Genomic DNA, 17,134 nt, shown 5'->3' on the forward strand with positions numbered 1-17,134 from the left:
AACCAGAGACACATATTGACAGATCAACGGTCAGCATCTGGACAAACAAAAAATTTGCAACATGGGCACAAACTGTGACGCAAAACAACACGGATGCAGCGAGGACTTTCAGACACACTGGACATACATTCAGCAGCGGTGGCGGCGCACACGCAGACAAAACACGCTCACCTCCTCGATCTGTTGTCCGACTGTGGCCATCTGTGGTACGTGGCTGAACTGCTGCACAAGCTTTTTCACAGTGGTCTGGTAGTGTCTCATCCATTCATCCTTCACACGAAACTCACAGGAATGCATCAACTCGTTCCTGAAACGGATCACCTAGAAACACAGAAATACAGTCCCACTTACTTGAAAAGGACGGAAGGAAAAAACAAACACATCAACCTCCAGCACTGATGCCACCCCTCTCTGGCCCATCATAACAAATACAAATCTCTTTGTTTTGTATTGAAATTCCTCCAACACAACGATTCTTATTTTCAGGTGATTAAACACTAAAGAAAACATACTTCAAACAATATGAACCTGAATATTTACCTCTCTCACAAATTTTGGATCCACAGACTGGAAACAATCACAGTAGTTGATCAGGTTGAGCAGAGCAGCGGCGTCGCACTGATCTGCCCCCTTCATTTTCTGACCCCGCGGCATGTAGGCCTACAGGACGACACAGAGACAGAGAGACGGACAAAAAGACTGAGACAGAAAGACAGAGACCTTTTCAGTTTGACATGTTGTTCTAAAAAACTCAACAAATGCTTCTGTTGGGTTATATAATGTTGCCATTTGAATTTACTTAAGCAGGTGATAGACAATAATTTGACCAAATGGAGCTTCACTTGTTTTAGCAACTAATGATTATTTTTATTATTGATTATTGATCAGTTGGCTTTTCCTGCTTCAGCCTCCCGACCGCGGCCGGAGGGAACAGGGGAGACACCGGAGTTTTGGTGGGAGACGATAACGTTTCTCGCTGCGGAGCCCCGTCCCTTCACAAGACACGGGAAACCTCTGTTGGTCTGGAGGAGCTGCAGCATTTATTTCTGCACAAACGTCCACTTTACATTCACTAGATATTCTCAGAGCTAAACTAACTCTCCTGCAGTGTGTAGTGTGCGCGCAAGAACGTGAGAGTGGAGCGAAAGAGCGTGAACGAGCGCGGTGTGTGAGTGAAGGCAGGCACTCTAGTACTTAAAATGAGAAAATATTCAGTACTTTTCATTTGTCAAGTATTTAATTCACACAGGAGTATAGATAAATAGGCTTTACCATGTGGTTATTTCATATGGATAATATATTTATTGAATTATCAGAAAACATGCTATTGTGATATACAGTATACATACTTATGTATATATATATATATACTGGAAATATATATATATATCATTAGATAGAGATATGAAATTACCTATTTTGTCATAGAACAGTTTGGCCATATCACCAAGCCCTAATTTTAGTGTATGAAATGTCAGAAATTATGGAGCCCTAAATCCTCTTCGTCGACTAATCCGTGGTTTCGGTCGTAGTCGACTAAGATTTCTTTAGTTGATTAGTTGTTGTTGTTGTTGTTGTTGTTGTTGTTTTTTCATGCTAAGTAACTTATTTCCAAGAAACTTCTGAGCACATCTCTGGTAAACACAAGATTTAAAGTGGTAAATTGATTAGTCGACAAAATCGTATGAGTGTTAGTCGACTAAGAATTTCTTTGGTTGAGGACAGTCCTAAAATTTAGTCAAAAATTTCAACCTGCAAGTTGCTCTTTAAGAGTCAGGGCCAGTGGTTGTGTTGTTTATGACAACTATTCTACGGTATCATATATAATGTATTTAAAGGTCCCATATCGTGCTCATTTTCAGGTTCTTACTTGTATTTTGTGTTTCTACTAGAACATGTTAACATGCTGTAATGCATGCACCCTTATTTTCCTCATGCTGTCTGCCCGAATATACCTGAATTTACCCTTTGTCTGAAACGCTCCGTTTTAGTGCATTTCAACGGAATTGCATTGCTAGGCAACAGTTTGAGTCCATGTTTACTTCCTGTCAGCTGATGTTATTTACATACACTGCAACAGGAAATAAACTGGGACACATTTAGAATGTTTAAGTTTAAAACCATGTAATGATCTAAACATTGTATATTTGTGACATCACAAATGGACAACGGCTTGTTTCAAACGCACAATTTCTAAATACGGGCTGTGTTTGTTTCTCCGTATATTGGGCGTTTTGATGGTTTAACAGTATTTATATAGCACATAAACCTGCTTTATAATATACAATAAATGAAAAAATCACACTTTTTTACAATATGGGACCTTTAAGAATGCCAGTCACAGCAGATTTAAATTCAGTGTGTGTGTGTGTGTGTGTGTGTGTGTGTGTGTGTGTGTGTGTGTGTGGGGACTACCTTGGCCAGTTCCCAGTGGTCTGTTCTCCAGTTGGGAGGGAAACAGTTGTCCCAGTTCACTGTGACATCTGGCTGTCTGTGGTGTCTCAGGATCACTGTCTGCCACTCTGAACACAGCCTGCATGCTGAGGAAAGCTACACAAACACACACAACAATGCTCACAACGTATTACAGCAAGTCACTGTGACAATAAGTGGGAATAGTGGTTGAATATATAAAGTGCAAGTAAAGTATATAAGTGTCGCATAAACAATAATTAAATCAGCAAAACATTAAGCCAAGACTAAGCAGATTAATCTGACCTTATTCCCTCTCGGTCTGCATGAAGAAGTCTGGCACGGTTTCCGTAGCAGAGTGTTTTGTTTGAGCAGGTCTCTGTGGAAAGCTCTCATGTGGAGGGTGATGAAGGGCTGCAGGCCGTCCCTCAGGATGAGCAGACACCGGCCTGCTTTCAGCCAGTTTTTATACTCCCTGTCGTTGAGACGGACCGCCAGCAGCTCATGAACCATGTTTGGCCTTATTACTTCCCGATGTAACAACATAAGAAAGTGGCAGGACAAGTTCAGGCTAGAAGTCCTCTTGTTTAGCTCCACCTTCTCCCTGCGAGCGACAGAGCGGCCACCAGATGGAGCCGTCTGCTTTAGAAACAGCAGCATGTTGATGCTCCTGCTGGTCCAGGCAGGGTGGTGCTGGTGGTGGTGGTGCTATCAGGGCTTGTTTGACCAGAGAGCAGCTGCAAGCAGCAAAGCACCTGCTGTAAGGTGACCACTTACTAGTGATTACCTTACAGCAGGTGCTTTGTTGCTTGCAAAGTGCAGGATCAGTGTGTTGTACTATATTTTAAAGCCTTTTTTTAAAGGAAACTGCAGGAGCTGAGTAGGCCTAATGCTTTTTTTCTGAGTTTGCTGTTCATTCTGCAGAGCTGAGAGTGTGTGTGTTAGAGGGAGCCTCTCGATATACAGGGGCAGAGTTAAAGGGACTGTTTGTAAGAATCAGAAATGCTTGTTAACAGCGACACCAAGTCAGCGTCGGGCTCGAGCTTGTGCTCGCTCTGCATAGGCATGAAAGAGCATCGCTCAAAACAGTGAGGCAACACACGTCAGCTAAAACCACAATACCACTCTATATTTCACTAAATATTTTAATGTTAGCTGACCAGACGAAGGTCTCTCCATGAATCACTGCTGATCCTAGTGTTGGCTTTTCCTGCTTCAGCCTCCCGACCGCGGCCGGAGGGAACAAGGGAGACACCGGAGCTTTGGTCGGAGACAATAATGTTACTCGCTGCGGAGCCCCGTCACTTCACAAGACACGGGAAACCTCTGTTGGTCTGGAGGAGCTGCAGCATTTATATCTGCACAAACGTCCACTGTACATTCACTAGATATTCTCAGAGCTATAACTCTTCTGCAGTGTGTAGTGTGCGCGCATAAATGTGAGAGGTGGAGCGAAATAGCGAGAATGAGCGCGGTGTGTGAGTGAAGGCAGGCAGGCAGAGGAGCAGAGTACAGCAGAGACTCCGGTCCTGGAGACCAAAGCTACGGTCTCCCCCGCGTCCTCTGACTGCGCCCAACACTGTTTTGTAAGACGGGCTTCACTAGATAGAACTTTGCGGTTTTGGTGCTTCTGTGTAGTTTGTGTTGGAGTCTGAGTCTGAACAGCGTAGCGACACGCGAGCGCGCATGGGACACCGACCCGCAACACAACACACAGAGGGAGAGCGACTTCATTCCCTGCTCAGACATTACGCCTCTATATCTTTACACAGCTAATAGTTGTTTGATGCTATATTAATGCTCTGAATATCATATAGAGAACCTTTAACTGTCTGATGAATGATGCAGCTGATGCATCATGACTGAAAAAAGGAAGTAGCTTGATTAAGTAGTGGAGGGGTGGATAATGATTAAGAATTAAATGTTTGACATGGCAGGGTCAGTTCAGCTACTTTGATTTTGATCTCTTAAACTGTCCATCATGAGTCCAAGTTATTAGAGGAGTTATAAGAGTGCGATGCTAAATCAGGGATTTTGGGAGTAGGATGTAAAAAACAAGCTGGAAACACACTCTCCTTGTAGCTCTGTTTTTGGTCTCCACCAACTCCTGAGGGAAATATCTGGCTCTTTAGCTGCTAAATGCTCCACTATGGTCAGCTATTTGCTGACTTTGTCTCTCTGCTGTTTGGAGCTTGTACAGTGGGTTTATCAGAGCTTTAGAGCTGATGAGAGCAGTGAGAGTGAGCCAAAACCAGTCTGCCTAAAACCCTCTGTAGAGCTGAGGGAGACAACAGAGTTGGTGATTCTGGGTTTGTCATATGAGCAACTAGATGTAGTTTTTTAGGGGCACTAGCTGCTGTGGTCTAAGCAGGTCAGATCATCTATACCTTTGTCTAATGCAAGACCATATCTGATTCCATAAGCCACTGGAGTCGGTGCATCGTGTCACCCCGAGGCAGCCCCCTTATGAGAGGTGGCGTCACCAAGCTGCTATCTCTGCTGTGAAGCGGAGGGTTGGAAAACCCAGAAGAGTCGGGCCAGCAGCTGCATGCACTGATGTCCCTGAGGCTGCTGCTGGAGGTGTTCATCGGGGAGGAGAGCTGGAGTTTCTGACAGATTCCATGTATCAACTGAGACTACGGGGAGGAGGGAGGTTAGACTAGCCTCCTGTTTCAGACCTGAGCAGAATGGACACACATGCAGAGAGTGTTGAAAGAAAATACACGATAAAACACTTCAAACTCAATGACAGAAACCCAGAGAAGCACAACATCAGTACATTATAAGTACAACAAACTCAGTATATCCCACAATGAATTTTGTCCAGGACGGACCGACCCAGGAGAAAGCAGAGAGAGAGAGAGAGATCAGCATAAGCACAAGAAAAATAAAACATTATCCAGCTGTATAGAATCAAAAGAAAACAGCTTCTTTCCAGAGCAGCCTATTTATATTGAATTTTAATGATACAGCTGTATACATACAGCCTAGTTTGCAGTTAAAGGGGACATATCATGAAAAACTCTGTCAGTGTTTGTGCACATACATTTGGGTATTTGGAGCGCCTACTAACGCACAAACTGTGACATAAGACAACACTTTACACATGGTAAGTTTTTTGTGGGCTGCATAGATCAGAAAACATGTGATTCAACAAGCTATTCAGATTTGGCTCCCCTTCTTATGTCACATGCAGGCTCATTAGAATATACCGAACCACAGCTTGAGAACTACCTTTTCAAAGGTGCACCATTTTTCTCGCAAGCCAATCAGAGCAGACTGTTTTTTTTTGGGAGGGGATCTTAAAGAGACAGGCGCTGAAACCGAGCGTTTTCAGACAGAGGGTGAATACAGGTATATTCAGACTAGAGCGTGGATACCCGATCCAAGCCCGATGGTACGATTCGGAGCGGTTTTCGGACAGATATTTACAAATGACGTTCGGGTTCGGTCTACTTTTAGTGAATATATAATGTAAAAATGAATATAAATCAAGGATCTACTGTCTGGGCTTGTTCAGTGCTGCTGATGTTTGTTATTTACGTGACGACGCATGAGAAACAATGCGAAACATCAGCACATTAGCATTGTCACTTTGAGCAATAGACCGTATATAAGAGGTGGATGTAGTCGACGTGATGTCACCTATTGGTTTGTGGACTGCTGATTTGAAGCCTTGAGTAAGGCATTTTGGCCGTCGACATCTTGGTTTTTGGCCGTCGGCATCTTGGTACTTTGCAATCAGAAGTGACCCGAGAGAGTGGAGCTAAGTACAACTGAACGACAACAATTTCCTTTCACTGTGAAAGGGTTAAAGTTCTACAACGGAAACGCGGACAACTCCCAGACTGGACAACGCCGTGGTAGCGACCGGTCAATCACAAGGTAGCTACGCCTTAAAGCATCCCCTGCTTTATGGTCTATTTGACTCTAAATGGGACCATAATTTACTAAATGAACATCATGCTGTATTGAAGAAGACTTGAAACTAGCGATTGAGACCATAAACTCATGTTTACAATGTTTACTGAGGCAATAAATCAAGTGAGAAGTAGGCTCATTTTCTCATAGACTTCTATACAATCAGACTATTTTTTGCAACCAGAGGAGTCGCCCCCTGCTGGCTGTTAAAAGAATACAAGTTTAAGGCACTTCAGCATTGGCTTCACTTCTCAGACCCGGAGGTAGCCCACTGCTCTAAGCATGTTAGCATGCTGGTGTTAGCATTTAGCTCAAAGCATTAGCATTGCTGTGTTTAAGTACAGCCTCACAGAGCTCCATGGCTGTTCATTCATTATTTTGCATACTATCTCCTATTGTAACGCTATCTGAAACATGCATCTATCTAATATTTATATATCTTCTTCGTTCTTTTTCAGAGTAAGGAGACATACAAGACAAAAAAACTCAGGACGTCAGACTAGTCTCCATTAGAGTATTTGTTTGTGTTCTCTGTTAGCTCTTTGATTGACTGCCTTTTGCCGCCCAGTGCATTCTGGGAAACGCTCTAGCCACCACGACCCCGGCTTGGAATAATGATGAAACAATACAACAAAGAAAGGTAAGTAGCCTACGTCACCATTCTGTTTTTTTCTTTGTGTGTGTGTGTGACTGGTTTAATCGTTGCTCGGGATAATGGGCCTAGAAATGCAGCTGAGGTAGGCAGAAATATAGTCACAGGATCCCCAATTAAAACATATTACATTACAATTATGAAAATGAAAAGACGTTTGTGTTGTATCAAATAATTTCATCTTTACATGAAAATTTAATTAGTCTTTTAGGATGCACAGAGAAAAACAAATATCCCTCTATCTTTGTAATTGGATCTCTATGGATTTGACGATAGTTAAAGTAGATTAGACGCCCTGGAGTATGTGTGTGCGTGTATGTGTGTGTGCATAAATGAGTCGTGCTCAGCAGTCAGTCGAGGGGACACAACGATATTAATGTGTGTGCTCGCAGGTATGTACGGGCGTGTGCTAGCTTGTATATAAATACATATATGCATTTGTGTGCACGTGTTAGCGTGTGTGAATGTGTGTGTGTGTGCATGCCCACAGTCCCAGCAGGGTGTTTTTTAAGCAGTGGAGATCAAAGAGACATTAGTATTCTGAAATAAATCACATGCTCAGGCCTCACTGTGTGGGTCCCCAAACACATACACAGGAGACTCTCTCTCTCTCTCTCTCTCTGTGTCTCATTCTCTCCGTCTCCTCCTTTCTCTTTCCCCTACCATCTCTCTCTTCAAAAGACACCACCAGCCCCGCACCACCACCACCACCACAACCTCCTCCACCACCACCAACACCACCCCTCCCCTCCACCCTCCTCTCCCCGGCCCCTAGCGGCCTTCAGAGCTATCTGCTTACTTGCTCTGAATCCTTTGTTACATCCTTTCAGTTTCTCACGTTCCAACTTGAGCCCCGTCTCCTCCCTCCGTCTGCAAATAAGCAGGAAAATGCTTTGTCAGAGAAAACTGTTGTTCGCCGCTGAAAAAGTCAGAAACGCAAAGTAGGGGTTTTTGACAAGTATATCCTTAGGGAGAGACCTCCTCTCTCTCCATCTCCCCCCCATCTTTCACACCTTTCTTTCAGTCTGCTTCTTCCTCTTCCAAGCTCAGCAGCAGAATGATTTCCTGGTGATTTTTTTTCCTTCTGTTTTTGGCGCTTGAATATCTTTTTGGGAAAAGTGTGAGCACTTCTAAGACTTTTTGACAAGACTCACTCACAAGTTGTGAGCTAATGAGAGCCGTTCTGCTGCTGCCGGGCAGCCGGCATTAGCCGGACTTCACCGTGCTCCGAGAGACGGTCACCGCTTTTGCCAGCGGGGAGAAAGAGGGGCAATGGAGGGAAGAGAAGCGAAAGGAAAAAAGGAGAAAAATGATTGACATGGTTCAGCTGGGAGAGGAAGAAGCTCATTTTTAGCCACAGAATTAGAATGAGTAGAACATGAATGCCCCCTGTGGCTCCTTGACAGTTGCAATATCCATGAGATTCAGGGTTTTCTTTGTGCTTTGTTGTCTGTGTGTGTGTGTGTGTGTGTGTGTGTGTGTGTGTGTGTGTGTGTGTGTGTGTGTGTGTGTGTGTGTGTGAGAGTGTGTGTGTGCATTTGCATGTATGTGTGGGCACGTGTGTGGGATGAATAAGTTTAGGCCAATGTGTACATGCATGTACTTATTTATGTGCGCGCATGTATCTGTGCGTGTCTACTTGTGTGTGTGTCATTTTGATAGCCACCCACATGAATATGCAGATCAGTTTTAGAGAGCGTATGTGCTCAGCATTAAAGCCCACTCTCCGCTGCTGACCCAATTTCACACTGCAGTGTATGTGTATGTGTGTGTGTGTGTGTGTGTGTGTGTGTGTATGTATGCAAGCACTTGCTTATCAATGCATTTCGCCAAGCTTGGAAAAATCGCGTGGTTAAGACGGAGGCGTGAGTCGATGTGTGTGTGTGTGTGTGTGTGTGTGTGTGTGTGTGTGTGTGTGTCGGCCTATGAGTGTTTATAGTGTTTATGAGGCAAAAAAACACATGCGATAAGTCTCATCCAACACATTCACGTTCACAGTTGGCTCTGAATAAAAAAAACATCACATTAATACACGCTGACCAAACCACATGCCTCTACAACCCGAACCTTCGCCTTCGTATCTCTACTCACACACACTGGTTTGTGTGGCGGTAGCGCCGGCCTCACTTTGACCCAAGCATTTTAAATTAATAGTGTACTTTTTTAAGCGCTACGAATAAACGAGTAAAGATTAAAGAAATAGTTTGGGGAAATAATCACTTTCTTGCCAAGAGTCGGAAGAGAAGGTTGATATCACTCTCATGTCTGCAGGATAAATAGGAAGCTACAGCCAGCAGCCTCTTAGCTTAGCTTAGCATAAAGAGTGAAAACAGGGGGAAACCGTTGGCTCTATCCAAAGCACTGGTGGACTCAAGGGGAGTTTGGAAAACGAAAACACAGCAAAAGTGCCCCCTTGGATGCCCCTATGGTAGATAAAACATGATGCAGTGCCCTTCGAATGGAGAAAACATGATAAATTACCCACTAGGGTGCCCTTCCAGTGGAGAAAACATGATGCAGGGCCCTCTAGGATGCCCTTCCAGTCGAGAAAGTATGATAACGTGCCCTCTAGGATGCCCTTCCAGTGGAGAAAACGTGACAAAGTGCCCTCTAGGATGCCCTTCAAGTGGAGAAAACATGATAAAGTGCCCTCTAGGATGCCCTTCCAGTAGAGAAAACGTGACAAAGCGCCCTCTGAGTCCACCACTGGTCCAAAGCTATGTTAACCTACCAGCCCTGCTAAATCTCACTAACTCTTGAACTCATACTAAATTAAATGCATTAAAAAAACAACATAAAGTGTATATCAACAGACTTCCGTGTTGTCAACTCAGCAGTGCCAGTCAGCAGAACCGTCCAGGAAAAGCCGTCAGTTCGTCAAGCCACCGGTAGATGGAGACGTTGAGAAGAGGGAGGCCCGGTGGCAGAGCTGAGGTAATGGCTCACTGGTCTATTGTTCCCTGTCTTCATCCTCACCCTCCACCCTCTCCTTCTGCCTTCCAGTCTAACTCCCCCCTCCTGGACTTCAAAGGAAAAGGAAGGAACAAGAAAATAAGGTGAATTAATGTGCCCCTCCACCCGATCCCATGCCTGCATGTTGCAGCGGATGTGCTTTTTAATTGCTTGTGCTAAATACATAACCTATTTTTGTATCCTTTACAAAAGCCTAAATGATGATCTGGGTAGAATCTATGCAAATTCTAGAAGACCTCATAAAACATTAACATTACCTCGTATGAGCGAAGCACCTTGAAAACAAGAAAATAAAGGACACCGTATAAAGCACAGCTCGGGCCAGCGTATGGCTTAATAAGATCTGGCACCCAGTGTGCTGCAAACTCTGACAGACATTCCTCGGCATCTTTAACCCTCAGCCCAGAAGCCTCGGCGCAGACTGAACTCTGTGAAGTAGATCAATGGGAGGATTATCGCAGGACCAAGATGCCAGTTATAGAGCAGCTCTGTGCTGCCTCAGTGAGGGGAGAAGATTGAGAGGCTTTCCTTTGATCTTGTGCTGGCGCATCTGAGAGGGCCCGCTGCTGATGATAATGATGCTGAGGCCCATTGCAGAGAGCCAGGCTGGGGCTCGGCCCCGCTCTCGCCTCCCCCCCCCTCCGTCCGTTCCTATACTGCCGATATAAAAGGCTGGCCTGTGGAGGGTTGGATGGCACAAACGGATTTAGTCGGACGGATTGTTGATTCATGTGAATTTATCCCAACAAATATTTCCTTTCTGGAGAGGAATGTTATTGATGCAACAGTGGTGTGTGTGTGCTCCAGTTGTTTCCTCCGTCACATTAGATCCAGCTGAACACCTCTGTCCTCTCTCAAGGACACCCCTCCCTCCTGCATGTCTCCGTCCCTCAGCTTCCGTCTCTCTCTCTCTCTCGCTCACACACACACACACACACACACTTCACACACACTCACACTTTCTCCTCTCTCACTCTGTGTGACAGGCCATGGTGCTGGAGATGGCTGCTGACATTCTGGACAGTAAAAGGCTTAAGGTGGAACGTGTGTGTGTGTGTGTGTGCGTGTGTGTGTCTCTAAGGCAGATAGAGGAACCTCACATGTCTTCCTTCAGTGTATCTGTACATCTTATCCGAGTGAGCGCTGATGTCACCCACTGAATCTCTAACAGTACACCGGCGCTGTGGCGTCTGATTCTTGACTGCTGCTGTCGTTTTTTTTACTGATTTGTTTCCATTTGCCAAAGCCAGATGATTACGATAATAGGATGTGAGGTCAATAATCTCTTAATTAGTGCTAAATGGGAATTAGATTAGGCTTTTTGTTCATTTCAGAAACAGCTCTAGTTAACCAGATTAGCGCAGTGCGGATTAGGCCCAGGATGAGGAGGGAGAGAGGGAAAGGTCGACATGTCGGCCTCAGGTCGCAGCTTACAAATGCTGACCGGGAACGCATTATCTGATTGGCTTGTCAGTCAGGTTTGGTGAAAGGTGTCGGAACGGCCTTTTGGCTACCAAGCAGTGGGCAACCTCCGGGTCAGAAAAGTAAAGCTAATAAGGAAGTGACTTAAACTTGCATTCTTTCTAACAGCCAGCAGCGGGCGACTCCTCTGGTTGCAAAAAGAAGTCAGATTGTATAGAAGTCTATGAGAAAATGAGCCTACTTCTCACTTGATTTATTACCTCAGTAAACATTGTAAACATGAGTTTATGGTCTCAATCGCTAGTTTAAAGTCTTCTTCAATACAGCATGATGTTCATTTAGTAAATTATGGTCCCATTTAGAGTCAAATAGACCATAAAGCAGGGGATGCTTTAGGGCGTGGCTACCTTGTGATTGACAGGTCGCTACCACGGCGTTGTCCGGTCTGAGAGTGGTCTGTGTTTTCGTCTTATAACTTTAACCCTTTCACAGTGTGTTTTCAGTTCAGGAAAGTTAATTGTAACATTTTTGGTCGCCTAGAATTATCTTATACCGCGTTCGGTTGTAGCTCTACCCTCTCGTGTCACTTCCGGTTGCAAAAACCCAAGATGGCTGCGACAAAAATCCAAGATTGCGTCGGCCAAAAAGACGAAATTGAGGCTTCAAAGCTGTAGTCCAAAACCAATGGGTAACGTCACAGTATGTCCACTTCTTACATACAGTCTATTCACACAGCAGTGCTTTGACTTAAATGCTAACAGGGGATGCTTTAGGGCGTGGCTACTTTGTGATTGACAGGTCGCTACCACGGCGTTGTCCGGTCTGGGAGTTGTCCGTGTTACCTCTTGGAAGTTAATTATCTAGTTGGTTAACCTAATTGGTCACCTGAAAATGTCTTATTCAGTGTTTGGTTGTACTTAGCTCCATCCTCTTGTTTTTTCTTCTGGTTGCAAAAAACCAAGATGGCGACGACCAAAATGTCGAATTGAGGCTTCGAAACGGCAGTCCACAAACCAGTGTGTGACGTCACGGTGACTACGTCCACTTCTTATAACCAGTCTACGCTACCAAGCAGGAAGCGCTAGTGGCTGGAGGCAATCTTATAGTTCGTGAGGACAAGTTTTCATTGCTTTTGTTTGTGTTCTGATCTCTTAACTCCTTTCTAACACCTCTCTCTCTCTCACATAGTCATGCTCTCCTCTCTCCTCCAGTGTTCTGTTATTTCTTTACTCTCCTCTCTCTCTCTCATCCCTTTGCTCCAAAAGAGCTTTTCTGTTCAACTGACCTCCTATCCTCTTCATTTGATGGGCCCCCGCTAAGAGGGCTCCATCCCCTCTCTCCTTCTCCTTTTTCCCTCCTCTTCCTCCCTCTTTTCTCACAGCTCTCTCTCTCTCATCATCATCCTCCCCGCCTTCCTTCCCTCGCTGCCCCCCGTCTATTCTGTGGCCCAGCGTGGGTGGCTGAGTTTAATGAATTCTCTTTTCTCTCTGCAGCCGGGCGCTGATTTCTGATTGTGAAGAGGTGTGCGTGCGTTGTGAGTGCGTGTATGAGTGAGTGAAGCACACACACACACACACATTTTACTTACTCACTTTCACTGCCGTGACTGTGATCATTTTATCAGTCTAAATAAATCTCGGCCTTTATCCCGATCAAGGCTTCGGGTTGCACTTCCTCTTTTCTTAAAGGAGAAAGTCGCCGACTGTCAGCTTTAAAATAGATTTGCCCCGGGATGTGTCTGTTGTTGTTGTGAACACTACCTGCTGTCTCCTGCAGCCAGAAACATGAGTCAAGAGTCTGTTTTGTCCTCTGTGATGTCTTACTAATGCACAGGAAAAAAACAGTAAATGACTGCAGGAAGTGTCTCAGAGAAGACTCTGGATGATTTACAGCTGACCAGATTTTCTGTTATGTTGTGCATAAGTAATAAATGTAACGGCTGTTTGGTTGACAGGATTTCATGCAGGCGTCTTACATGAAGGCAATGCAGAGTCAATGTACCATTTTGTGCAATGAAGCATCCATAGCATGCAGGCTTTATGTCAGTGTTGGAGGTGAATTGTTCTCAGACTACGTATGATGTGGCGATGTGAAGCAGCATATCGCCATGCTGCTGTGATATGCCATTCTTGAAGTTCAACCCCGATCTCATGGGAAGGCGTATAAATAGCCCGACATTACAAGGACCTACAGTGTGTCATCAGAACGGATATCAGCCTTTTCACGTGTCCGTTGTATGCTGCTTTTGCTCGTCATTTTTATGTCACACAACAAAACTGGCTGCAGCTAGGTTTAGGCAACCAAACCACTTAGTTAGGTTTAGGGAAAACATCATGGTCGGGCTTAAAATAAGTATGTAAACTAAATACTATATGTACGTAAACAACGTAACAGAAGTACTCAACGAACACCGGTCTCCTAGTTGAAAGTCTTGTGTTTGTTGGACCCATCCACCTCCCCTCTCATCCACCATGAGCAGTCTTTCTCACTCTTTATTCTACGTCACTAGCTCTGAGCGTAGCATGTTCACACAGATGCGTTTACATTGCAGTCAATACATGGCGTACAAATGACACGCCAAAAGCAAGAACGGCGTTTTTGCATGTAAAATGACTTGCGAGTACCGTGTCATTCATACGCCACTTAGTGCGACCGGATGGCAGGGTGGCTGATGCTTGTTTAAGCTCATTTTAAACCAATAAAAAGCTAAATCATCGATAGACAATCTGCTGTAAACGCCGTATGAGAGCAGTGCAGATCGGCGGCACACTCACATGCGCGAACATGCACTACAAGAACGCGCGGCCGGCCCGGCTACATTAACAAAGCACGAAGAAGCTCTGATTGCAACACACACTGAGGGAGAGCAACTTCATTCTCTGCTCAGGTAATCCTCTATATCTTTACATAGCATATAGCTATATTAATGCTCTGGATATCGTACAGAGCGCCTTTAAACTGAGGCAGAACTTTGTTTTGAAAGTGTGCGGAGCTCAATCGACCCTCCAAATGAACGTGAAAAGTAGACTTTGTAAACTGGGTTGCATTCCCCTTTTCATGCCAAACGCCAGACTTCAAAAGGATGAAACAATCCTCCCTCGAATCCGAGCAGTGACTCTGAAAGTGGATCATCTCCACATCCCCACATCTGTCTGTCTGAGGTCACCGCAGGGGAGCAGGTGTTGCTGCCTCCGTCCTGCCCGCTGATTGGACGGATGGATTAGCCGCCTAACGAGGTGAATTTGTTTAATCTGATAATTGTCTCGGGGATGAAAACATATTCGCTAATTCTCTGTGGCCTCTGTTTTTTTTTTTTTTTCTCTCTGTCCTCCTGATTAAAGACACTTTCATTCTGGCGCTCAAATAATGGAACAGTTGTTGTTATGACCAGAAGACAATGCTCTGAGGTGTGCTGGCACACACACACACACACACACTCGACATGCTCACACACATACATACACAGAAACACACGGTCCCCTGTGTGTAGCCCCCCTGTGGTATGCTAATGAGCTGCTAATCTCTCTGGTTTACACAGCCAGAATGTGTGTGTGTGTGTGTGTGTGTGTGTTTGTGTGTGCGCATTAAGGTGCAGTGTGGAAAAGCCTGAGGAATTCTCTTAGGCCGTCAACCTTCTGCTCTCACTTGGGCGCAGGCTGTCAACACATTAAATAGTTGAATCTATGTGTGTGTGTGTGTGTGTGTATGTGTGACAGAGGGAGAGGAATTGAAAGTGAAAACTCGACAATAACACACTGCAAAGGCGAAAAGGAGAGAAATTAGGGTAGAGCGAGAGAGAGAGAGAGAGAGAAGAGAAACAGTATGGATCAGGCAGCAGTGCATTTGTTTACTTATTTGCATTTACCCCTTGTAAATGTACGCTTTCTTCATCTGATCTGTAAAATCCTGACTCTCCTCTAACTCTGTGTTCTTTTTTTTTGTGTGTGTGTTTTGATGCTGCATTGCGTTCGTGTGTGTGTGTGTGTGTGTGTGTGTGTGTGTGTGTGTGTTTATTTATTATGCCGAAGTCACATCACTAATTAGTCCCTGGGAGAAGCCCGAGGCCATTTGCAAAATCCCACTGATTAAAAACAAGTCCAAATCCAACCTTGTGTCGCATATGCACACACACACACTCTCAGAGGCACGTACACAATTTGCACTCGCACATCCACACAGCCGCGCGTATGCTGAGGAAAGCTACTTACTGTCAAGGCTGGAACACGTGTGGGCGAGTGTTTTTTTTTCTCCCCGTGCATGCATGTTGAACGGCTGTTGAACGGGTGTTAGAGGAGCCGTCAGTTGTTAAGGCCAGTTTAATATTTAAACTCGCCGTCTAAAAAGTTATCATACCCCGGGGTGGCTCCTGTCACACACACACACACACACACACACACACACACACACTCGGACGCACACGCTCAAAGCCTTCAGGAGCTTCAGCTTGTCACAAATCACACTCAAGATGTCAAGGGCACCGTGCATTAGCGAGTGTGACAGACAGGGGCAGAGAGAGGCTGAGAGACAGACACATACAAGACAGAATAAGAGAGAGAGAGAGAGGAGAGAGACTCCACAATATTTTTTATCTTCATTTTGAATTATATTTACATTTCTGCACCTTGCTCAACCTGCTTCAGCCCAAAAAAAAAATAAAAAATCCTACCGATTAATCCTATTTGAATTTTAATTCAAGCGAAACAGGGAGAGCGGCGGCTGGATGTGATGGATGGAGACTGGAAGGAGGAGAAGAGAAGGAGGAGATAGTGACAGCATGGGGAGAAGGAGGAGGGAGTGAGGGATGATGGGAGACGTAGAGGAGGAGGAGGAGGAAGAGGAGGAGGGAGATAGTGATAAATTGCTTTGAACTTTAATGGACGTCTCAGATGCTCCTCTGGTGATGTGTTCGGACAATACACAACATTACTGGCACACGTGAGGGCTGATAGTAGCTGACAGCCAAAGAGGCCTGTCCCCATCGACCTACAACACACACGCATGCGTGACGTGCACACATGCCGCAACGTGGCTTTCCAAAAAAAGTCAGCCAAAGGAAGAAGGCAACAACTTCTTAGCAGGAAGTGCAGACGAGACGGGGTGAACAGATGAACTGTGGGTGAGGGAGAGGAAGGGAAGAAAGAGAAGAAGGAGTGTTAGGTCCAGAGGGAGAAGCAGAGGAGGAGGAGGAAAAGTGGAGGGGAGGAAGAGGAGTGAGCCGGGGAAGGTGTTGCCATATGGTCAGGGTTGGGTTCAGACAAATAAAATGTTGCCTTCTCTCCACAATGGTTAACTACACACAAATGAATCACTAATGGAGCTCTCACTCACAGCGACAAACCCGTAAACACACACACTCATGCGTGCACACACACACACACATGCACACACACAATGGCAGACATGTGAATGAAACTCCGAGGCATTCACACAGAAGGAGCAATAAATGTCGACGGAGGTGGGCGGACGGGTTGGGAAGTATGGAGGGTTGTTTGTGAGGTTCGAGCTCTGTGTGTGTGTGTGTGTGTGTGTAGCAAGTGTACCGTTGGAACCGCCCCTCTTCCCTTCCACCCGGCTGCCTCTCTGTGAGTGTGTTATGGTGTGTTATAGTGTGTTAGTGTGTGTGTGCAGGCCTGTCTTTGTGTACACTTGAATGGGGGGTTTGTCCCTCAATCTGTGCCCCTCTACTTTGCCAGATTTCTAATGATTTTCCAATGATGATTTAGGTTGTGTGTGTCCAAGCGCTCACTCAACCCC

At 45.2% G+C, this 17,134-nt stretch overlaps 1 protein-coding gene across 1 annotated transcript in view; it reads right to left on the reverse strand.

The window, feature by feature from the left end:
• Positions 1–17,134, reverse strand: part of LOC141776685 (uncharacterized) — an 85,330-nt gene that overhangs the window by 45,642 nt on the left and 22,554 nt on the right. The window contains exons 2-4 of the mRNA XM_074650433.1: positions 4,800–5,090; positions 2,719–3,149; positions 2,416–2,550 (exon numbers count right to left, since the gene is read on the reverse strand). Of these exons, the coding sequence (XP_074506534.1) occupies positions 2,416–2,550; positions 2,719–3,072 (489 nt within the window). The 5' untranslated portion in view covers positions 3,073–3,149; positions 4,800–5,090. The remainder of the gene's footprint in view (positions 1–2,415; positions 2,551–2,718; positions 3,150–4,799; positions 5,091–17,134) is intronic.

Source organism: Sebastes fasciatus, chromosome 11, assembly GCF_043250625.1.
Source record: "Sebastes fasciatus isolate fSebFas1 chromosome 11, fSebFas1.pri, whole genome shotgun sequence".
Classification (NCBI taxonomy): Eukaryota; Metazoa; Chordata; class Actinopteri; order Perciformes; family Sebastidae; genus Sebastes; species Sebastes fasciatus.